The sequence below is a fragment of the Pterocles gutturalis genome, unplaced genomic scaffold (genome assembly GCF_000699245.1).
Source record: "Pterocles gutturalis isolate BGI_N339 unplaced genomic scaffold, ASM69924v1 scaffold21100, whole genome shotgun sequence".
In the NCBI taxonomy this organism is placed as follows: domain Eukaryota; kingdom Metazoa; phylum Chordata; class Aves; order Pterocliformes; family Pteroclidae; genus Pterocles; species Pterocles gutturalis.
Genome location: NW_010138851.1, coordinates 28,090 through 42,184, shown reverse-complemented (window position 1 = coordinate 42,184; position 14,095 = coordinate 28,090). Strand labels below are relative to the sequence as shown.

The window sequence follows — 14,095 nt, the reverse complement described above, 5'->3', positions numbered from 1 at the left end:
ACCATACTCCTGTCAGAAGACCTCTGTCAAGAACAGTATATGTGATCAGGTCTTCAAATCTGAGATTATTCTTTTGTGGCAATACGTCTGCTTGTGTAACAGAGTAGTACTTTGCAGCATAAGCAGGGTTATTCCCTAAATTAGCATTGCTTCAAAATATAACTAAGTGCATACAGAATCACTACATTTTTTTTTCCTTTTAATATTCAGTCATGGGTGATGAGTCAGTACCATTTTTGCTGGACCAAGGAACCACTAAAACATATCAAATACCTATTGGTCATCTGGACTACAGGTTCATTGAAAAATGCACCGACGTTAAACACCTGGAAAAGATTCTAAGGGTCTTAAGGTAAACATTATGTTTTCATAACTTCATTGCTAATTCTGTTCTTGCTCTGTAAAATTCAAAGGAACCTGTACCTAAATACTCTATTTCTCTTGAACCTCTTTGTGACTTCCTAATTTAGAAATTAAAATACAAAGTTAAATTAATAATGTTAAAAGTGTCCAAATGAAATCCAAGTCCTGTTTTAACCATCCAGAAGGTGTGAGTAACTCAATTCCAGGTTTTTCTCAAATGCTGCTGCTGGATTTTGGTTCTGTTATGAAGCCATCTTGCCTGACTGTGGTAATTTCAGATGATATACCTGTTTTATGAGCACCGTGATGATAATGTTGAACTGTGAATGTGTCCATTGGAAAGTGGTTGAAGGTTAACTCACTGGAATTTTCTGATCAAAATGTTATTGGGTGATACTAGAATTCAGTTGTAATAGGAAAAATGTCCCCCACAGTCACTACACAGAGACTATACATGCAGAGAAATATGAAGGACGCAGTGCAGTTTAGTTCTTTTTCATAACTTTTATATCTTGGTGTTATATAGGTCTGGTGAAGAGGGATGTTATCCTGAACTTACATCATTTTGTGAAAAGCGTATTGAGCATTTAGATCCAAGGAGCAGAGCTCTGAGAAAAGATAAGCCTGCAGCCACAGCTTCTGATTTCACAGCTGAAGAATGGGAAACAATTAACAGTGAACTGATGGTACAGTATAACTAATTTATAATGGTCAGTAATATAATCACTTTGGTGTATCGAGCTTCCTCTCCTAGTGCCCAAGTAGAACGTAATTATTTGATTAAATGAGGAAATGATCAAAGGATTATGTTGGGGCTTTTTATTATTTTCTTGCCTTAATGACACTGAATCTTCAATGCTCATTTTAACTCTACAGATTTTTTGTAGATTACTTTTTATTCAAAGAAGCATGATTGCTTTTTGTCTTAATTACTTTTCCCCATTAAGAGCAGTGCATTATAAGGATAGTTGTTAGGGTCATTGTAGACTAGGAAGTATATGTGCTCTACTGCTTTAAGGTACAGATATATAGTTTATTTATTTTCAGAGCTGGGTGACAGAAATGAATGAAGACTATAATAAACCACAATTCCTGAGAACGGACGCACTGCATGAAAGACAAGACAACTTGCCTCCTATTCGTTGTTCCAGCAGCTGTCTTCCTGCTAATCAGGTATCTCCAGTTTTCTAATGTATGTTAATTATATGTCTTTCTAAAGTCGGGCAATTTTATATGTACAAACTTCTCGTCATTGAGCCTTTCTTCCTCAATTTATTTTGTTAACCAGAAAGTAAAAATCTTTAAGTTCCTTGCAAGAGACCAATGCTTAAACAGAAGTGCCTTCTTAGTACTAGCATGTGTCTTGTTTTAATTCTGATAAAGAATTAACTTTTGGAGCAAATCTTAAACACCCTTTTATGTTCTTTGATTCACATTTGAAAGAGGGGTTTAAGTGTATGAACTAGGTTCTTTCTGGATGAAATTATGCCATGAGCTTTTTCTCCATCTGCCAGTAGGCTTTTGTTCCATGAGACCGGGCAGGAGCTGCTCCAACATAAATACCCTGAAACACATACAGTGTTGATGTTGGACCCTCTGCACCAAATTTTTCACCCTATAGCCACTTTTATATTGGGTTGTACTGGTGTATAGCCTTTGATTTCCCTTATTTTGTACCTTGAGTTGGTATTCTAGCTCTAGCCTTAAAGCTTAGTTAACAAATCTTTAGATCTACAGAATAAACATTTACATTTCTTCCTAGGTATTGGTTTCCTCCTGTTTTGGTGTAGTTTGTTTTTGGGGTTTTTTTTCCATTTATTTGTCTGCCTGAAATCTGTTTTGTCTGTGACCAGCTTTTCTTACTAATACTAAATGAAGTGCTATTGGAGGGATTTGCAGAAAAGTAGGTGTGGGATGGGATTTTTTTGAATTGTCAGATGTTGTCATGGATGGCTTCACTCTGATTCCCACTATTTTACTTGGAGTTCTGTGACACTGTTAGAACAAATTCACTGACGGATTTTTCTTTTTGGAAGTTTGGAAGTGAGAAATGTTACGAAAGGATTCTTACAGGTCGTGATATTTCTTATTAATTGTTAATTTGACACATTTTATTGGAATAATTATTTATTAGTAAATGCCTGATTTGTGTTCCTGTGTTGTCAGAAACTATTTCTTATTGTCAGCTGGTACTTAGACATCAGACCAAGACATCTGGGATAACTAGGCACTCTCCATTATGTGGTATACAAAGAGGCTGGGAATTCCAGTGTAATGCTTTATAAGTGGTTAGTATTGAGACTAAGGAGTGCTTTTGTTTTGTTTTTCATTAATCTGTCCTCTTTCACATTTTGCAATGTGTGTTCCTCTTGACTATCCTATTTTGCTGAATGAAGAATGTCACTGGAGCTTTACTCTTGATTTATGTCCTGTGTAAGTGTTTACTAGAACAGAAAATGGTAAATAAAATATCATGTGAACTCAGTGATCCAGATTAGAATAGAAGCATAAAATGGTGGAAAGTGGCTTGAAATCTAGGATGTACAGTTTTAGTAAAGAAGATGTGTTCTCCATTCAAAGACAAAATATTTATTCTGATGTTTTTTTTTTCCTACTTTAAGCCATGCAACAGTCTTCAGGTCAAGTTCTTATTGCTTTTTCTCCCTACAAGGTTTAGGTGTTAGCATTGTTACCCCGGAAACCGAGGTACAGCTTTGTGCCTTATCTGTGGTATCCTTTTGTCCAAGCAGACAGCCTCTGAAGTAATTGTAACCTGTCCTGGGAGAAGAAAGAGAGGCTTGAAACCGAGTTTTAGAATTCGGTCTTTTTATGTAGCAAAGCAGTAATACCACTAGGAGATCACTACTGAAGAAAAAGAAGCTGTTTCTATAGTATGCACTAAATTTATACCTGTAATATGAAATATATAAAAAAACCTGATTAATATATTTAATCAGTTTTTATTTCTTTTCTTTCTTGTTGATAAAGCTATGTGTAATCTTACGATTTTTAAACATGTTTTGCTAATCAGGATATTTTTTACACTGGCATCACAGAATTTTGTAATGTGGTATTAAGTATAAAGTTGTCATGATAAATTTCTCCTCTCTGCTAGAAAGAAATCCACAAACCCTTCCATAATTTTATGTTGTTATTTCATTGGAGACTGTTATCTGATCTGATGCATAAAAAGTTTAGTATCTTCAGCGAAGCCAAATCCGGAAATACTTACTGACCCTAAAACAGTGCATTGCACCAATGAGTGCAAGTTTGGTAAATGGAAGCATCTTGTGTCTGTAACCACATTTTCTTTCTGATACTAAATGTAGGTACTTTCAATTCACTAATAGCTTTTAACTCTATATTGTGTTTTCTTCTTATTGGTATGAATTCATGGGGAAGATTTTCCAAAAATGGATAGAAAAAGAGTGTAATAAAACACAAATGGAAGTTTCTGGTTTACACCCCTGTTTTTCTTTCACACTGCCCAGGACTTCGAGGTTATGTTAATACTGCAAAATAAGAGGGAACTAGAGAGACAGCTTGAGTTTTTCTGTTCTTAACTGGCCACGTTGCTTAATTATTATTTTTGCTGCCTCACTTTTTCCAGGACAGAACTAAAGCATGGGTTTAAAGATGCTTCCAAAAGACTGCATTGAGGGGATTTCAGCAGACTTGGGTTGCTTTGCCAAACACAGTTTCCTAATACCATTCCAGAAAGATTTCTGTCCTCAGGTACCTCCTCATGCTACAGTCCAGGGCATGCAACACACATTACAAGTTTTATGTTCTAAAAATCCACTGTGATGGTATCTATATAGCCTTCATATTATTTTGGATACTCTGAACAAAAAAGAATACTGGTTAGCTGACATAGGATAGTAATGTGCTAGGCCATCACACAGGGCCAGAGGAGAACCAAGGCCAAATTCTGTGTCACCTGTGTGGAGGCCAGTCTGTGCTTTGATCTTTGGTCCAGAAATTGTTCTCTGGGCTTCAGACCCTGTGGGATCCATGCATTGTCAGTTCTGGCAAGAAAACTGACAAGGGCACAGATTCTATTTTTATTTTTTTTAGTTCCACAGCACACAAACGTACATTTTTCATCCAAGCCTCTTGGATGAGATGCTCTGAAATATTACTGATTGAGAAATTCCTGACTCTGCTGGAGCTGCAACTTGGTTACAATGGTCCCAAGAATGTAAGACCTAGAATTTTAAAAATTGTACATTTTTGAGTCAACACTTCTGCCTTTTCCCTAAAAGGACATGGCTGTAGTTCTCTCCCTAAAGTTGCATCAGTGTAAACACCTTATGAGTTTTCTTCTGAGAGTTTCACTGTTTTGTGCTCACTTAAGCAATTCTGGTTTGAAAAAAAAGATTTGATACTTATTAAATTAGTAAGTTTGTAATATGCACGGGGATGCACACATAATGATAACTCATGTTTCAGGAAGCTGTATGTAGGAGTTACCTCCTCCAAACACATGCTGATCACTAAATGTATTTGTGGGCTAACTTCTTGAAAGACTGAGAACATTAAGAGTACTTCTGAAGCTATATACTATAAAAGTTTGTGTAACCTAACAGTATAGATAGTCAGAAGTGTTTACAGGAAGAATCAGGTTTGCATTATGTAAATTGAGGTGTTTACATCCAACTGCAGAAGTAGTTCCTTGTTACAGTGTCACCACTGGTAAAGCTAGTTTAAGAACTTGCTGCTTGTTTCTTTGGTCCAGTTTATCGCATGCTCAGTTGAACTGGTACAGATATTTAGGGATTGTACTACAATTTCTATCAGTGGTTTGTCCGAACCCAGGTAATTGTAAATCTGCAACTCAACAAACAATTACATTGGTCTAACTCAGGGAATGATGGATTGCAAGGTAAGAGGAGGGCTGAACTGCCAGGACAGAGTAGATGGGAATATTTTGAACTGGCTGTTCCACTGTGGAATACCTGTTTGGAACCACACCTTGCTATGAAGTGTTGTTTAAGTCAACAAGCAGGGAGGGACATACCAGAAATACAGTCTCATGACAGAGGCAGAAGAGATGCCAAAGGTGCCTGCGATGGAAATAGGTTCCATTGCTGTAGCAGATGGGGTGCGATACAAGTCAGTTGAATCTGTTATTGGGACTGATTGTTGCAGGAAGGTCCTAGGGTTAGATTTTAGGTAAGGTAAAACTCAATGATGGAGCTTGTTTAAAAGCTAGAATGAGTGTAAATAATCTTGAGAATTAGCTTGAGTGGAGTGTGAAACAGTCAAAAGAAGTCCAGACACTATTTTGCAGTCCAGCATTTCTAAGTTTGTTGCGAGGGTTCCAGGGACTGTCAAAACCTGTACATTGCATTCTCTTGGGAATGGTAAGCCTAGAACCAGGTTACTGATTGAATCTCAGTGTCAAACACCTCATCACAAAGCTAGGTTTCCCCAAGACTGAGTTCTCCCTTGCTGTGCTGAAAGGATGCTTTAGAAGTTGCCAGCGCAAGATACTAATTAGGAAGAGCAGTTTCTGCAAGTTTCAGTCAGTGCCTCTGACGTGTAACAGGGCAGTGGAGAGAAGGTGTGACACTGAAGAGCTCCTCAGATTACAACGATATGTGAGAGACATGAAAATTTGCTTTAAGCATTTAAGAATTAAGACAAATCAAGTTTTCAAGTCTATGCTGAGATTAGTCATGAATCGCGTTAGTTACTAGGAACATGTACTGCAGAAACAAAAAAAAAAGCTGTGAATTTACAGTTTAGAAAACTGTCTTACAGGCTGGCTGTTTCTCTTTCAGAACAAAAAGTCACAAAACAAACAAAGAAACAAGAAAAACATACCACGGGATTACAGTGAATGGGACAAGTATGTTAAATCCTTTATATTTAAGATTTTATTAATTCTTATTTATTTGTTTAATAATGGAACATGGTGGTTGTTTTTCAGAGTATTTTCCAGAAACAAAGTATTGAGGTCAGCATTTCAGGAAATTGTAACACTTCGGTGAAACAGGTTTTTCAAAATAAATGTGCTGTTAAAATGCAAATGATGCTTCATGTTGCTAACAGCTGAGAACAAGCTAGTCTATAGGTCTGTACAAGCTGCATGAAATACAGCAAGTTAGTAGAAAAATAAAAAGTGATTTTGTTTCATATTTCATTTTTCCTTTCAACATCTAAGATATAAAATCTATGGAGGTATGTAAAACCAAGGAATTACAATTAGCTTAATTTATCAGTTTTTTGAAAGCACTTCTAAGGTTATTTAACATGGGCTTATACATTTGATCTTCTGTGTATATAAAGCTGCAATTCTAAATTAAAAACAAAACTGATGAATCCATATTCCTTCACTGAGCCCCACTGACCTCAAAGAATGATCTTGAGGCAGGTGCATCAGTTTGCTCAGATTCAGTTACACATATTCAGAGGTTTAGACAGTAACTGACTATTCCTGGAGTGCATGGAGTCCTGATAAAAGACACACTCTGCATCATGTAACGGTGGCATATTACCCTCCCAAGCGATGTGACAGATTAATGCCCCCAAATTGTTGAACACAGAGGGGGAAATGCACGTACTTCTCTGTTTTGCATGGTAGCAGCTTCTCTCTAGCTCCTGAAATCTGGAATAAGATGCTGTAGAATTAGAGAGAGGAGACACAAGTTTCCAGTGCAGTAGATGGGAAGTTAAATCTAGAGACTTGGGGGTAATGAAACTCTTAATGTCTCACTCTACCCCAAAACCCCTGCAAAAACCCTGTATGCATAAGATGCTGTTCTTCCAAACAGTTATGCATATCAGTTATTTTCATGCATGTATGTTTCAGAAATTGGGGCCTTCCTGCTCAAATGTGGACAAACAAAACAGGTTATCAAAATAACTCATGCGACAATTTATTCTTTCATCCCTCTTTCCTCTGTATCATTTAAAGTTAGGGATTTTGTTTAGTTTTATGTACTCGATCTTTAAGTGCTTTAGCGTGCTGATAATACTACAGTTTGTGAATTTTCCCATATAATGTATTTATTTGGATTATACGAGCATACTGAAGTTGTTTGAAAGAAGTTTTCATCTTTGAAGCATATCGTGTTTTCAGAACATTTTGAGGATAATTTCAAAACCTTCAAATAATTGTTTACACTATCTGAACAAAATGTTTCACTTCATATTTTAAAAACACTTACTTTGAAATGTGGTTAACTTATAGCAAAAAGGTAAAAGTAAGCTAGCAAAAGATCAGGATCAAAATGGAGAACAATTAGTCTTACCTGATAAGGTTTTGAATTGGATAAATTTTCAGAATTGTGTCTCTATTTCAGCTAGAAATTATTCATATTGTCAAGATTATTGTGGAAAGCAAAGGCTATTTTTTCATTAAGTCCTAAACAGAAAGACAGTGAGTGTAGCATTTCCAGATAGTGTAGGAATTGGTTATTACTGTATTTGTTTTATAGGACTATGGCAGCAATATTTATTTGATATAAATTCCTAAATACTGTGTTCAAAACCTGCTTCAGAATAGCCTTGGAAGCATCTGAGACTATTTTGAAATCTCTCTCACATTTACAGTATTAATTACTTTGAAGCTGTTTCTTGGGTATTTTGGCAAGGGTTTAATAGAGATGTTTGATAGGGCTGGGGTTGAGCCTGATGATACTGTTTCTTAAATTTTACCTGTCTTTTTTGGGCAGAGGGTGATGAGGGGAGAGAGACTTTTTCTTGGTTGGGTTTGTTTGATTTTAACCAGAAGGGAGGAGGAAGAGGGGAAGGTAATATATAAGCCTGAGAAGTACACACACAGAGAAAAAGCCCCAATACAAGGAAAGGAGATAAGACTAAACATCTTTTTCCTTACTAGTCCTGGATAATTGAGCACAGCCTTTATCTCTCATTTCCTTTGGTTTATAATGGAAATATAGTATGCCTTTCTGTTAGTAGAGGAGTCTTGCTATGCAGCATTATTGAATTTGTTGGCTTTTATTAATTTAAGGTTTGATGCGGAAGAGGAGTGTTCTAAAATTGATGAAGGATGTAAAGAAAATAACTCAAAAGCAAGATTCTTTTGTAAGCCAAGTCCACCTATAATTGAAAAGAAAATAGACACAACTGGTAATGACTCAGAAACATATTTTTTCTTTAATTGTTCTACTATGTTGTAGAATGTCAATACAAATTGAAGAAGCATATGATAGAGTTAAAAGTGTCTTTATCTATTTTTCAGCCCCTAGAGATGCTAAAAGTTGTTAGGAGGTCAATATGAAGCCATATTTGAAAAAAATCTAGTCTTGGTGTTAATAATCAGTTAAAATATTTATGTTGTGTTTAGGTTGAGAGCGCTAGGTAAAGAAGTAAAGTATACTTCTGCCATTGTAAACCAGTGGTAGAGGTTAGCCAACTGCTTTCATCTTGTGTTCTGAATTGTGTGCCTGTCAGAAAAATCTGGGGGTTTATTATAGAAAATAAAAAACAAATTTGTCTTTTAGTAAGCCATGTTCATATTTTAGCTGACAGTGTTTTGATTGTATCTGTGCAAGTTGTTAGTTGTTGTTATGTATAAATTTTTTTTATAGGCATGACAAAGAAAGAGAAGATTTTTATTGCTACTCGTGAAAAAGAAAAGGGCAATGAAGCCTTTGCCATTGGTGATTATGTGGAAGCAGTGACTTATTACACTCGGTGAGTAAATAGTGTTGTGTTCTTTTATTTAATACTTGCAAATATTATTTTTAGAGCAATGTAATTAAAACAACTTCTTACTGAAGCAACTAGTGACAATAGGATTATTTTCAAAAGGGCAAAAAGATTTGACAGAATACTTAAAGCATGTTGCATCCTGGTATTAATTTATATTTACCAGGAAGAGAAGTGGATAGCAATGGGATGCAATCTGCAGGTGTCACAAACTTCTTCAGATTTTTAAAAACCATTGAGATTTAAGGGCTAGTTTACAAAAATAAAAGGATAAGCAGTATCAGTAGGATTGTCTCAATTATTAATAAGTAAAATTGATTTAATGACCTCTTCTTAGCAGAAAGAAAAATCATTGTGTGCAGCTTTATCATAACACTGTATGTAATGAGTAGCAGTCCAGAAAAAAGGTATATAAAACTGGATTGAAAGAAAGGAGACTCTTACAGGTTGCTTGCCTTTTTTTATTGCACAGTGGACTACACTCAGACTTCGGCTTTATTTATATAGGTAGAGGTTTTTGGTATAGGACCTCTGTTGTATTTGTTTCAAAAGTAGAAAAGTTCAAGGTGAATGGAACTGAGCACAACAGGAAGAGAGGGATAGTGTTTCGGTTAAGGTATTTGAACGGTGCCTCGGGAGAAATAGATTTTTTTCTCTACCCTTTTTACAGTGTTCAAACATTATGTCATTTATACAAACTAGGATTTTCACATGAGACCAACATTTGTTTCTCATTTGCAGATTACCCATCTTGAGACACTAGAGGTCTTACTTGCAAAAGTGCTGATGCTTGCACATTAAACTAACATTAAAGGAAACTCAATTTTGTGTTTAACTCTGTGCTTTGAAATGATAAGGACTTTAAAAAACCACAAAGTCCCAGAAATGTCGAAGTTGTCACTTAGAAATTGAGATCATGTGGGAATCCTGGTGTATTAATTACCAGTGTAAACTGAGGGTAATGATATGGCACTGCTGTGAGATGTGTTAATTCGTGGGCTGTGATATTATAGTTAGATATCCTTGAAAAAAGTTCATGATGAAGTTAATATGCCTGTGGTCAGTACAGGCAAGTGTGGAGAAAATAATGAGTAAGAATAAATTTCGTGCAACAGCAATTAAAATAAACATTGAACAGATGTATGTTTGGGAAGCACCATTCATACTGTCACCGAAGGAGGCAGGGTTTTGTAGAACGGCTTAGGAAAATTTACGTAGAGATTGCTGATGTATATATGTGCCCAAAGGTTTTGATATTCATAGTGCACAGGATGTTTGAGGCATTTGAAGTGTGTTTTTTTCTTGTTGCAGCCTTAACATCTTGGTTTTTTTAAATACATGAACATAAATATAAAAAACATCCATCACAGTATTTCATATGCAATAAATAAAATACAAATCCATAATAGAAAAATAAGTAAAAATCTCTGCTTTTGGAGCATAAATAAGGTATAAATTAATAAGGATGGGCAGAATCCTTCCTAATGGAGAGTCTGTCCATATTTGACCCCCCATGGGGTATTTCATACCTTCTGAGATGTATGATATTGACACTGCATACTGTTGTAACTGGGCACTTTTCTAATAGAATCACAGAATGGTTTGGGTTGGAAGGGACCTTAAAGATCATCCAGTTCCAACCCCCCTGCCATGGGCAGGGACACTTCCCACTAGCCCAGGTTGCTCAAAGCCTCATCCAGCCTGGCCTTGACCCCCTCCAGGGATGGGGCATCCACAGCTTCTCTGGGCAACCTGGGCCACTGCCTCACCACGCTCACAGTAAATAATTTCTTCCTAATATCTAGTCTAAATCTGCTGTCTTTCAGCTTAAAACCATTACCCCTCATCCTGTTACTACATGCCCTTGTAAAAAGTCCCTCCCCATCTCTCCTGTAGCCCCCTTTAAGGACTGGAAGGCTGCTCTAAGGTCCCCCTGGAGTCTTCTCTCCTCTGGGCTAAACAACCCCAACTCTCTCAGCCTGTCCTTGAGGTGCCTCAAGCCCTCTGACCATCTTCACGGCCCTCCTTTGGACTCGGTCCAACAGGTCCATGTCTTTCTTGTTCTGAGGACTCCAGAGCTGGACACAGTACTCCAGGTGGAATCTCACGAGAGTGGAGTAGAGGGGAGAATCCCCTCCCTCGACCTGCTGGTCATGCTTCCTTTGATGCAGCCCAGGATATGGCTGGCTTTCTGGGCTGCAAGTGTGCATTGCTGGCTCACATTCAGCTTTTCATTGACCAGAACCCCCAGGTCCTTTTCCTCAGGGCTTCTCTCTATCCATTCTCCTCCCAGCCTGTGTTTGTGTTTGGGATTGCCCTGATCCATGTGCAGGACCTTGCACTTGGTCTTGTTGAACTTCATTAAGTTTTCACGGGCCCATCTGTCCAGGTCCCTCTAGATGGCATCCCTTCCCTCCAGCATGTCGACCACATCATACAGCTCAGTGTTATCAGCAGACTTGCTGAGGGCGCCTTGTCTCCAACAAAGATGTTAAACAACACTGGTCCTGATACCAACCCCTGTGGAATCCCACTCGTCACTCGTCTCCACTTGGACACCAAGCCATTGACTGCAACTCTTTGGTTGTGACCATCCAGCCAGTTCTGTATCCACTGAGTGGTCCTTCTGTCAAATCCACGTGTCTCCAACTTAAGAGACAAGGATGTCATGTGGGAGAGTGTCAAAGGCTTTCCACAGGTCCAGGTAGATTATGTCAGTTGCTCTTCCCTTATCCACCAACGCTGTAACCCCGTCCTAGAAGGCCACCAGATTTGTCAGGCATGATTTGCACTTGGTGAAGCCAATGGGCCTCAGCAGAATCTCCAGGAGGATCTGCTCCCTGATCTTGTTGGGCACAGAGGTGAGACTGACTGGCTTGTACTTCCCCAGGTATTCCTTTTTTCCCTGTTTTAAAAAATGGGGGGCTTATGTTTCCCCTTTTCCAGTCAGTGGGAACTTCACCTGACTGGCACGACTTCTCCAGTGTGATGGATAGTGGCTTAGCAACTTCATCCACCCATTCCCTCAGGACCCATGGGTGCATCTCATCAGGTCCCTTGCCTATTTTTCTGCATACCTCTACTGAAATCACTCTGCTTAGTCATTTCAATTATACTGGAGAATAACAGAATAATTCAGGTTGGAAGTGACCTCTGAATGATATTTTTGGTAAACTGCCTCTCAAAGCAGGGCCAAGTTAGTTCAGATTGCTCAGGGCTCTATTCAATTAAGTTTTGAATATCTCCAGTGATGGAAATTTCACAACCTCTCTGGGCAGCCTGTTGCAGTGTTAAACTACCCTTACAGTAAATTTTCTTCCTAAAACGTCATCAGAAATTCCCTTTTTGCAACTTGGGTCTGTTCTGTTGCTTTTTCTCCTATTAGTGTGCACTTCGGAGAAGGACGTGGCTTTGTCTTCTCCATACATTCCCATTAACTGAAAACAGCTACATGATCTCCCCTGAGCCTTCACTTTGGGCTGAACAAACCTAGTTATCTCAGACTCTCCTCATAAGTATTGCAGCCCCTTAACTATCCTGGTGGCGTGCTGGACTCACTCCAGTCTGTTGGCGCGTTTTGTGTACAGGAGAGCCCCAGACTGAACACAAGTACTCCATCTGTTGTCTTATCACCTTATCTTCTGCTGTTGTGGGTACTGCGTCAGTCCTACAGTATCTGCCTCTAGAATCAGGGACCTGGGAAGCCTGAGAGCAAAGCTTACCATTGAAGACTCAGGCAAAGAAGCCACTGAGTACCTAAAACTTTTCCATATCCTTTGTCACTAGGTCCTCTGCTGCATTGACCAGTGGGCCCACAGTTTCCTTAATCTTTGTTTTGCTGCTGATAGACCTTTTTTTTAAAAAACAAACAAACAAACAAAAACCCCAAAAAAACCCAAAACCCAACAACAAACAAAACACCCAACAAAACCAAAAACCAGAAAACTTTTCTTGTTGCTCCTAACATCCCTTTTCTAGTTTCAACTTCAGCTGAGTTTTGCTTTCTTAATTCCATCACTTGCACTTAGCCAGTGTCTCTGTATTCCTCTTTGGAAGCCCATCACCACTGCCATCTGCTCTGTATTTAATTTCTGTGTTTCAGCTCAGTTGAGAGTTCTCTGTTCACCCCTTCTTCTGTGCTTGCTTGACTTCCTGCATGTTGGAAAGGACCACTGATGTGCTTTGAGGCAGCTGTCCTTGAAGATCAACCAGTTCTCCTGGCCCCCTTTGCCCTACAGGGCATTCTCCCTGTAATCCTGCCAAGCAGATTCCTGAACAGGCCAAAATCTTGCCTTCTGAAGCCCAGGGCTATAATTCTGGTGTTCACCTTCCTCACCTTCACCTCAGAATTTTAAACTCTGCTATCTTGTGGTTGCTACAGCCACTTTGTCATTTGGATCCCAGCTGTCCTTACTCCTCAGAGATGATTCTGTTGTTATAGAAGCTAAAGCCCTGCCTACAATACCAGCTAGGCAGCCAGACAGTGACCTGGATGATTCATCCATGTCATAGTTTTGACCCTGTCTGGTAGTCAAACACCACACAGCCACTCGCTTACCCTCCCCCCTCCATGGGGATAGGGGAAGAGCATTAAAGAGGTGAAGGGAAAAGAGACTTGTGGGTTGCGATGAACAATTTTGTAACTAAACTACAATAACATTGAAAATAATAATGATAATAATATATACAAATGTACAAATGAGTGATACACGGTGATATTGCTCACCACCCAATGACCAAGGCTCAGCCCATTCCCGGCTAATGATCCTGGAGCAGGGAGAGTCCTGAAACTGTACACCCAGAATGGAGCTAAGAGCCCAAGTGTCCAAGAGACCGAGATGACCCTGAGAGAGGGGCGACCCAGAGGGAGACAACCCAAAGCAAGAGACCACCCAGAGAGCTAACCTGGGAAAAAAGAGAGTACTTCTGGACAGATCTGCATCTATATACTGGGCATGATGTGCATGATATGGAATAGACTATTGGCCAATTTGGGTCTCAGTCCTAAACCTAAGGTCAAATCCTAGGCTAGTGATTGGGGCTGTGCTCC

At 38.7% G+C, this 14,095-nt stretch overlaps 1 protein-coding gene across 1 annotated transcript in view; it reads left to right on the top strand.

The window, feature by feature from the left end:
* Positions 1-212: 212 nt before the first annotated feature.
* Positions 213-14,095, top strand: part of SPAG1 (sperm associated antigen 1) — a 39,738-nt gene continuing 25,855 nt past the window's right edge. The window contains exons 1-6 of the mRNA XM_010083162.1: positions 213-352; positions 890-1,049; positions 1,411-1,536; positions 5,372-5,538; positions 8,345-8,463; positions 8,925-9,030. Of these exons, the coding sequence (XP_010081464.1) occupies positions 213-352; positions 890-1,049; positions 1,411-1,536; positions 5,372-5,538; positions 8,345-8,463; positions 8,925-9,030 (818 nt within the window). The remainder of the gene's footprint in view (positions 353-889; positions 1,050-1,410; positions 1,537-5,371; positions 5,539-8,344; positions 8,464-8,924; positions 9,031-14,095) is intronic.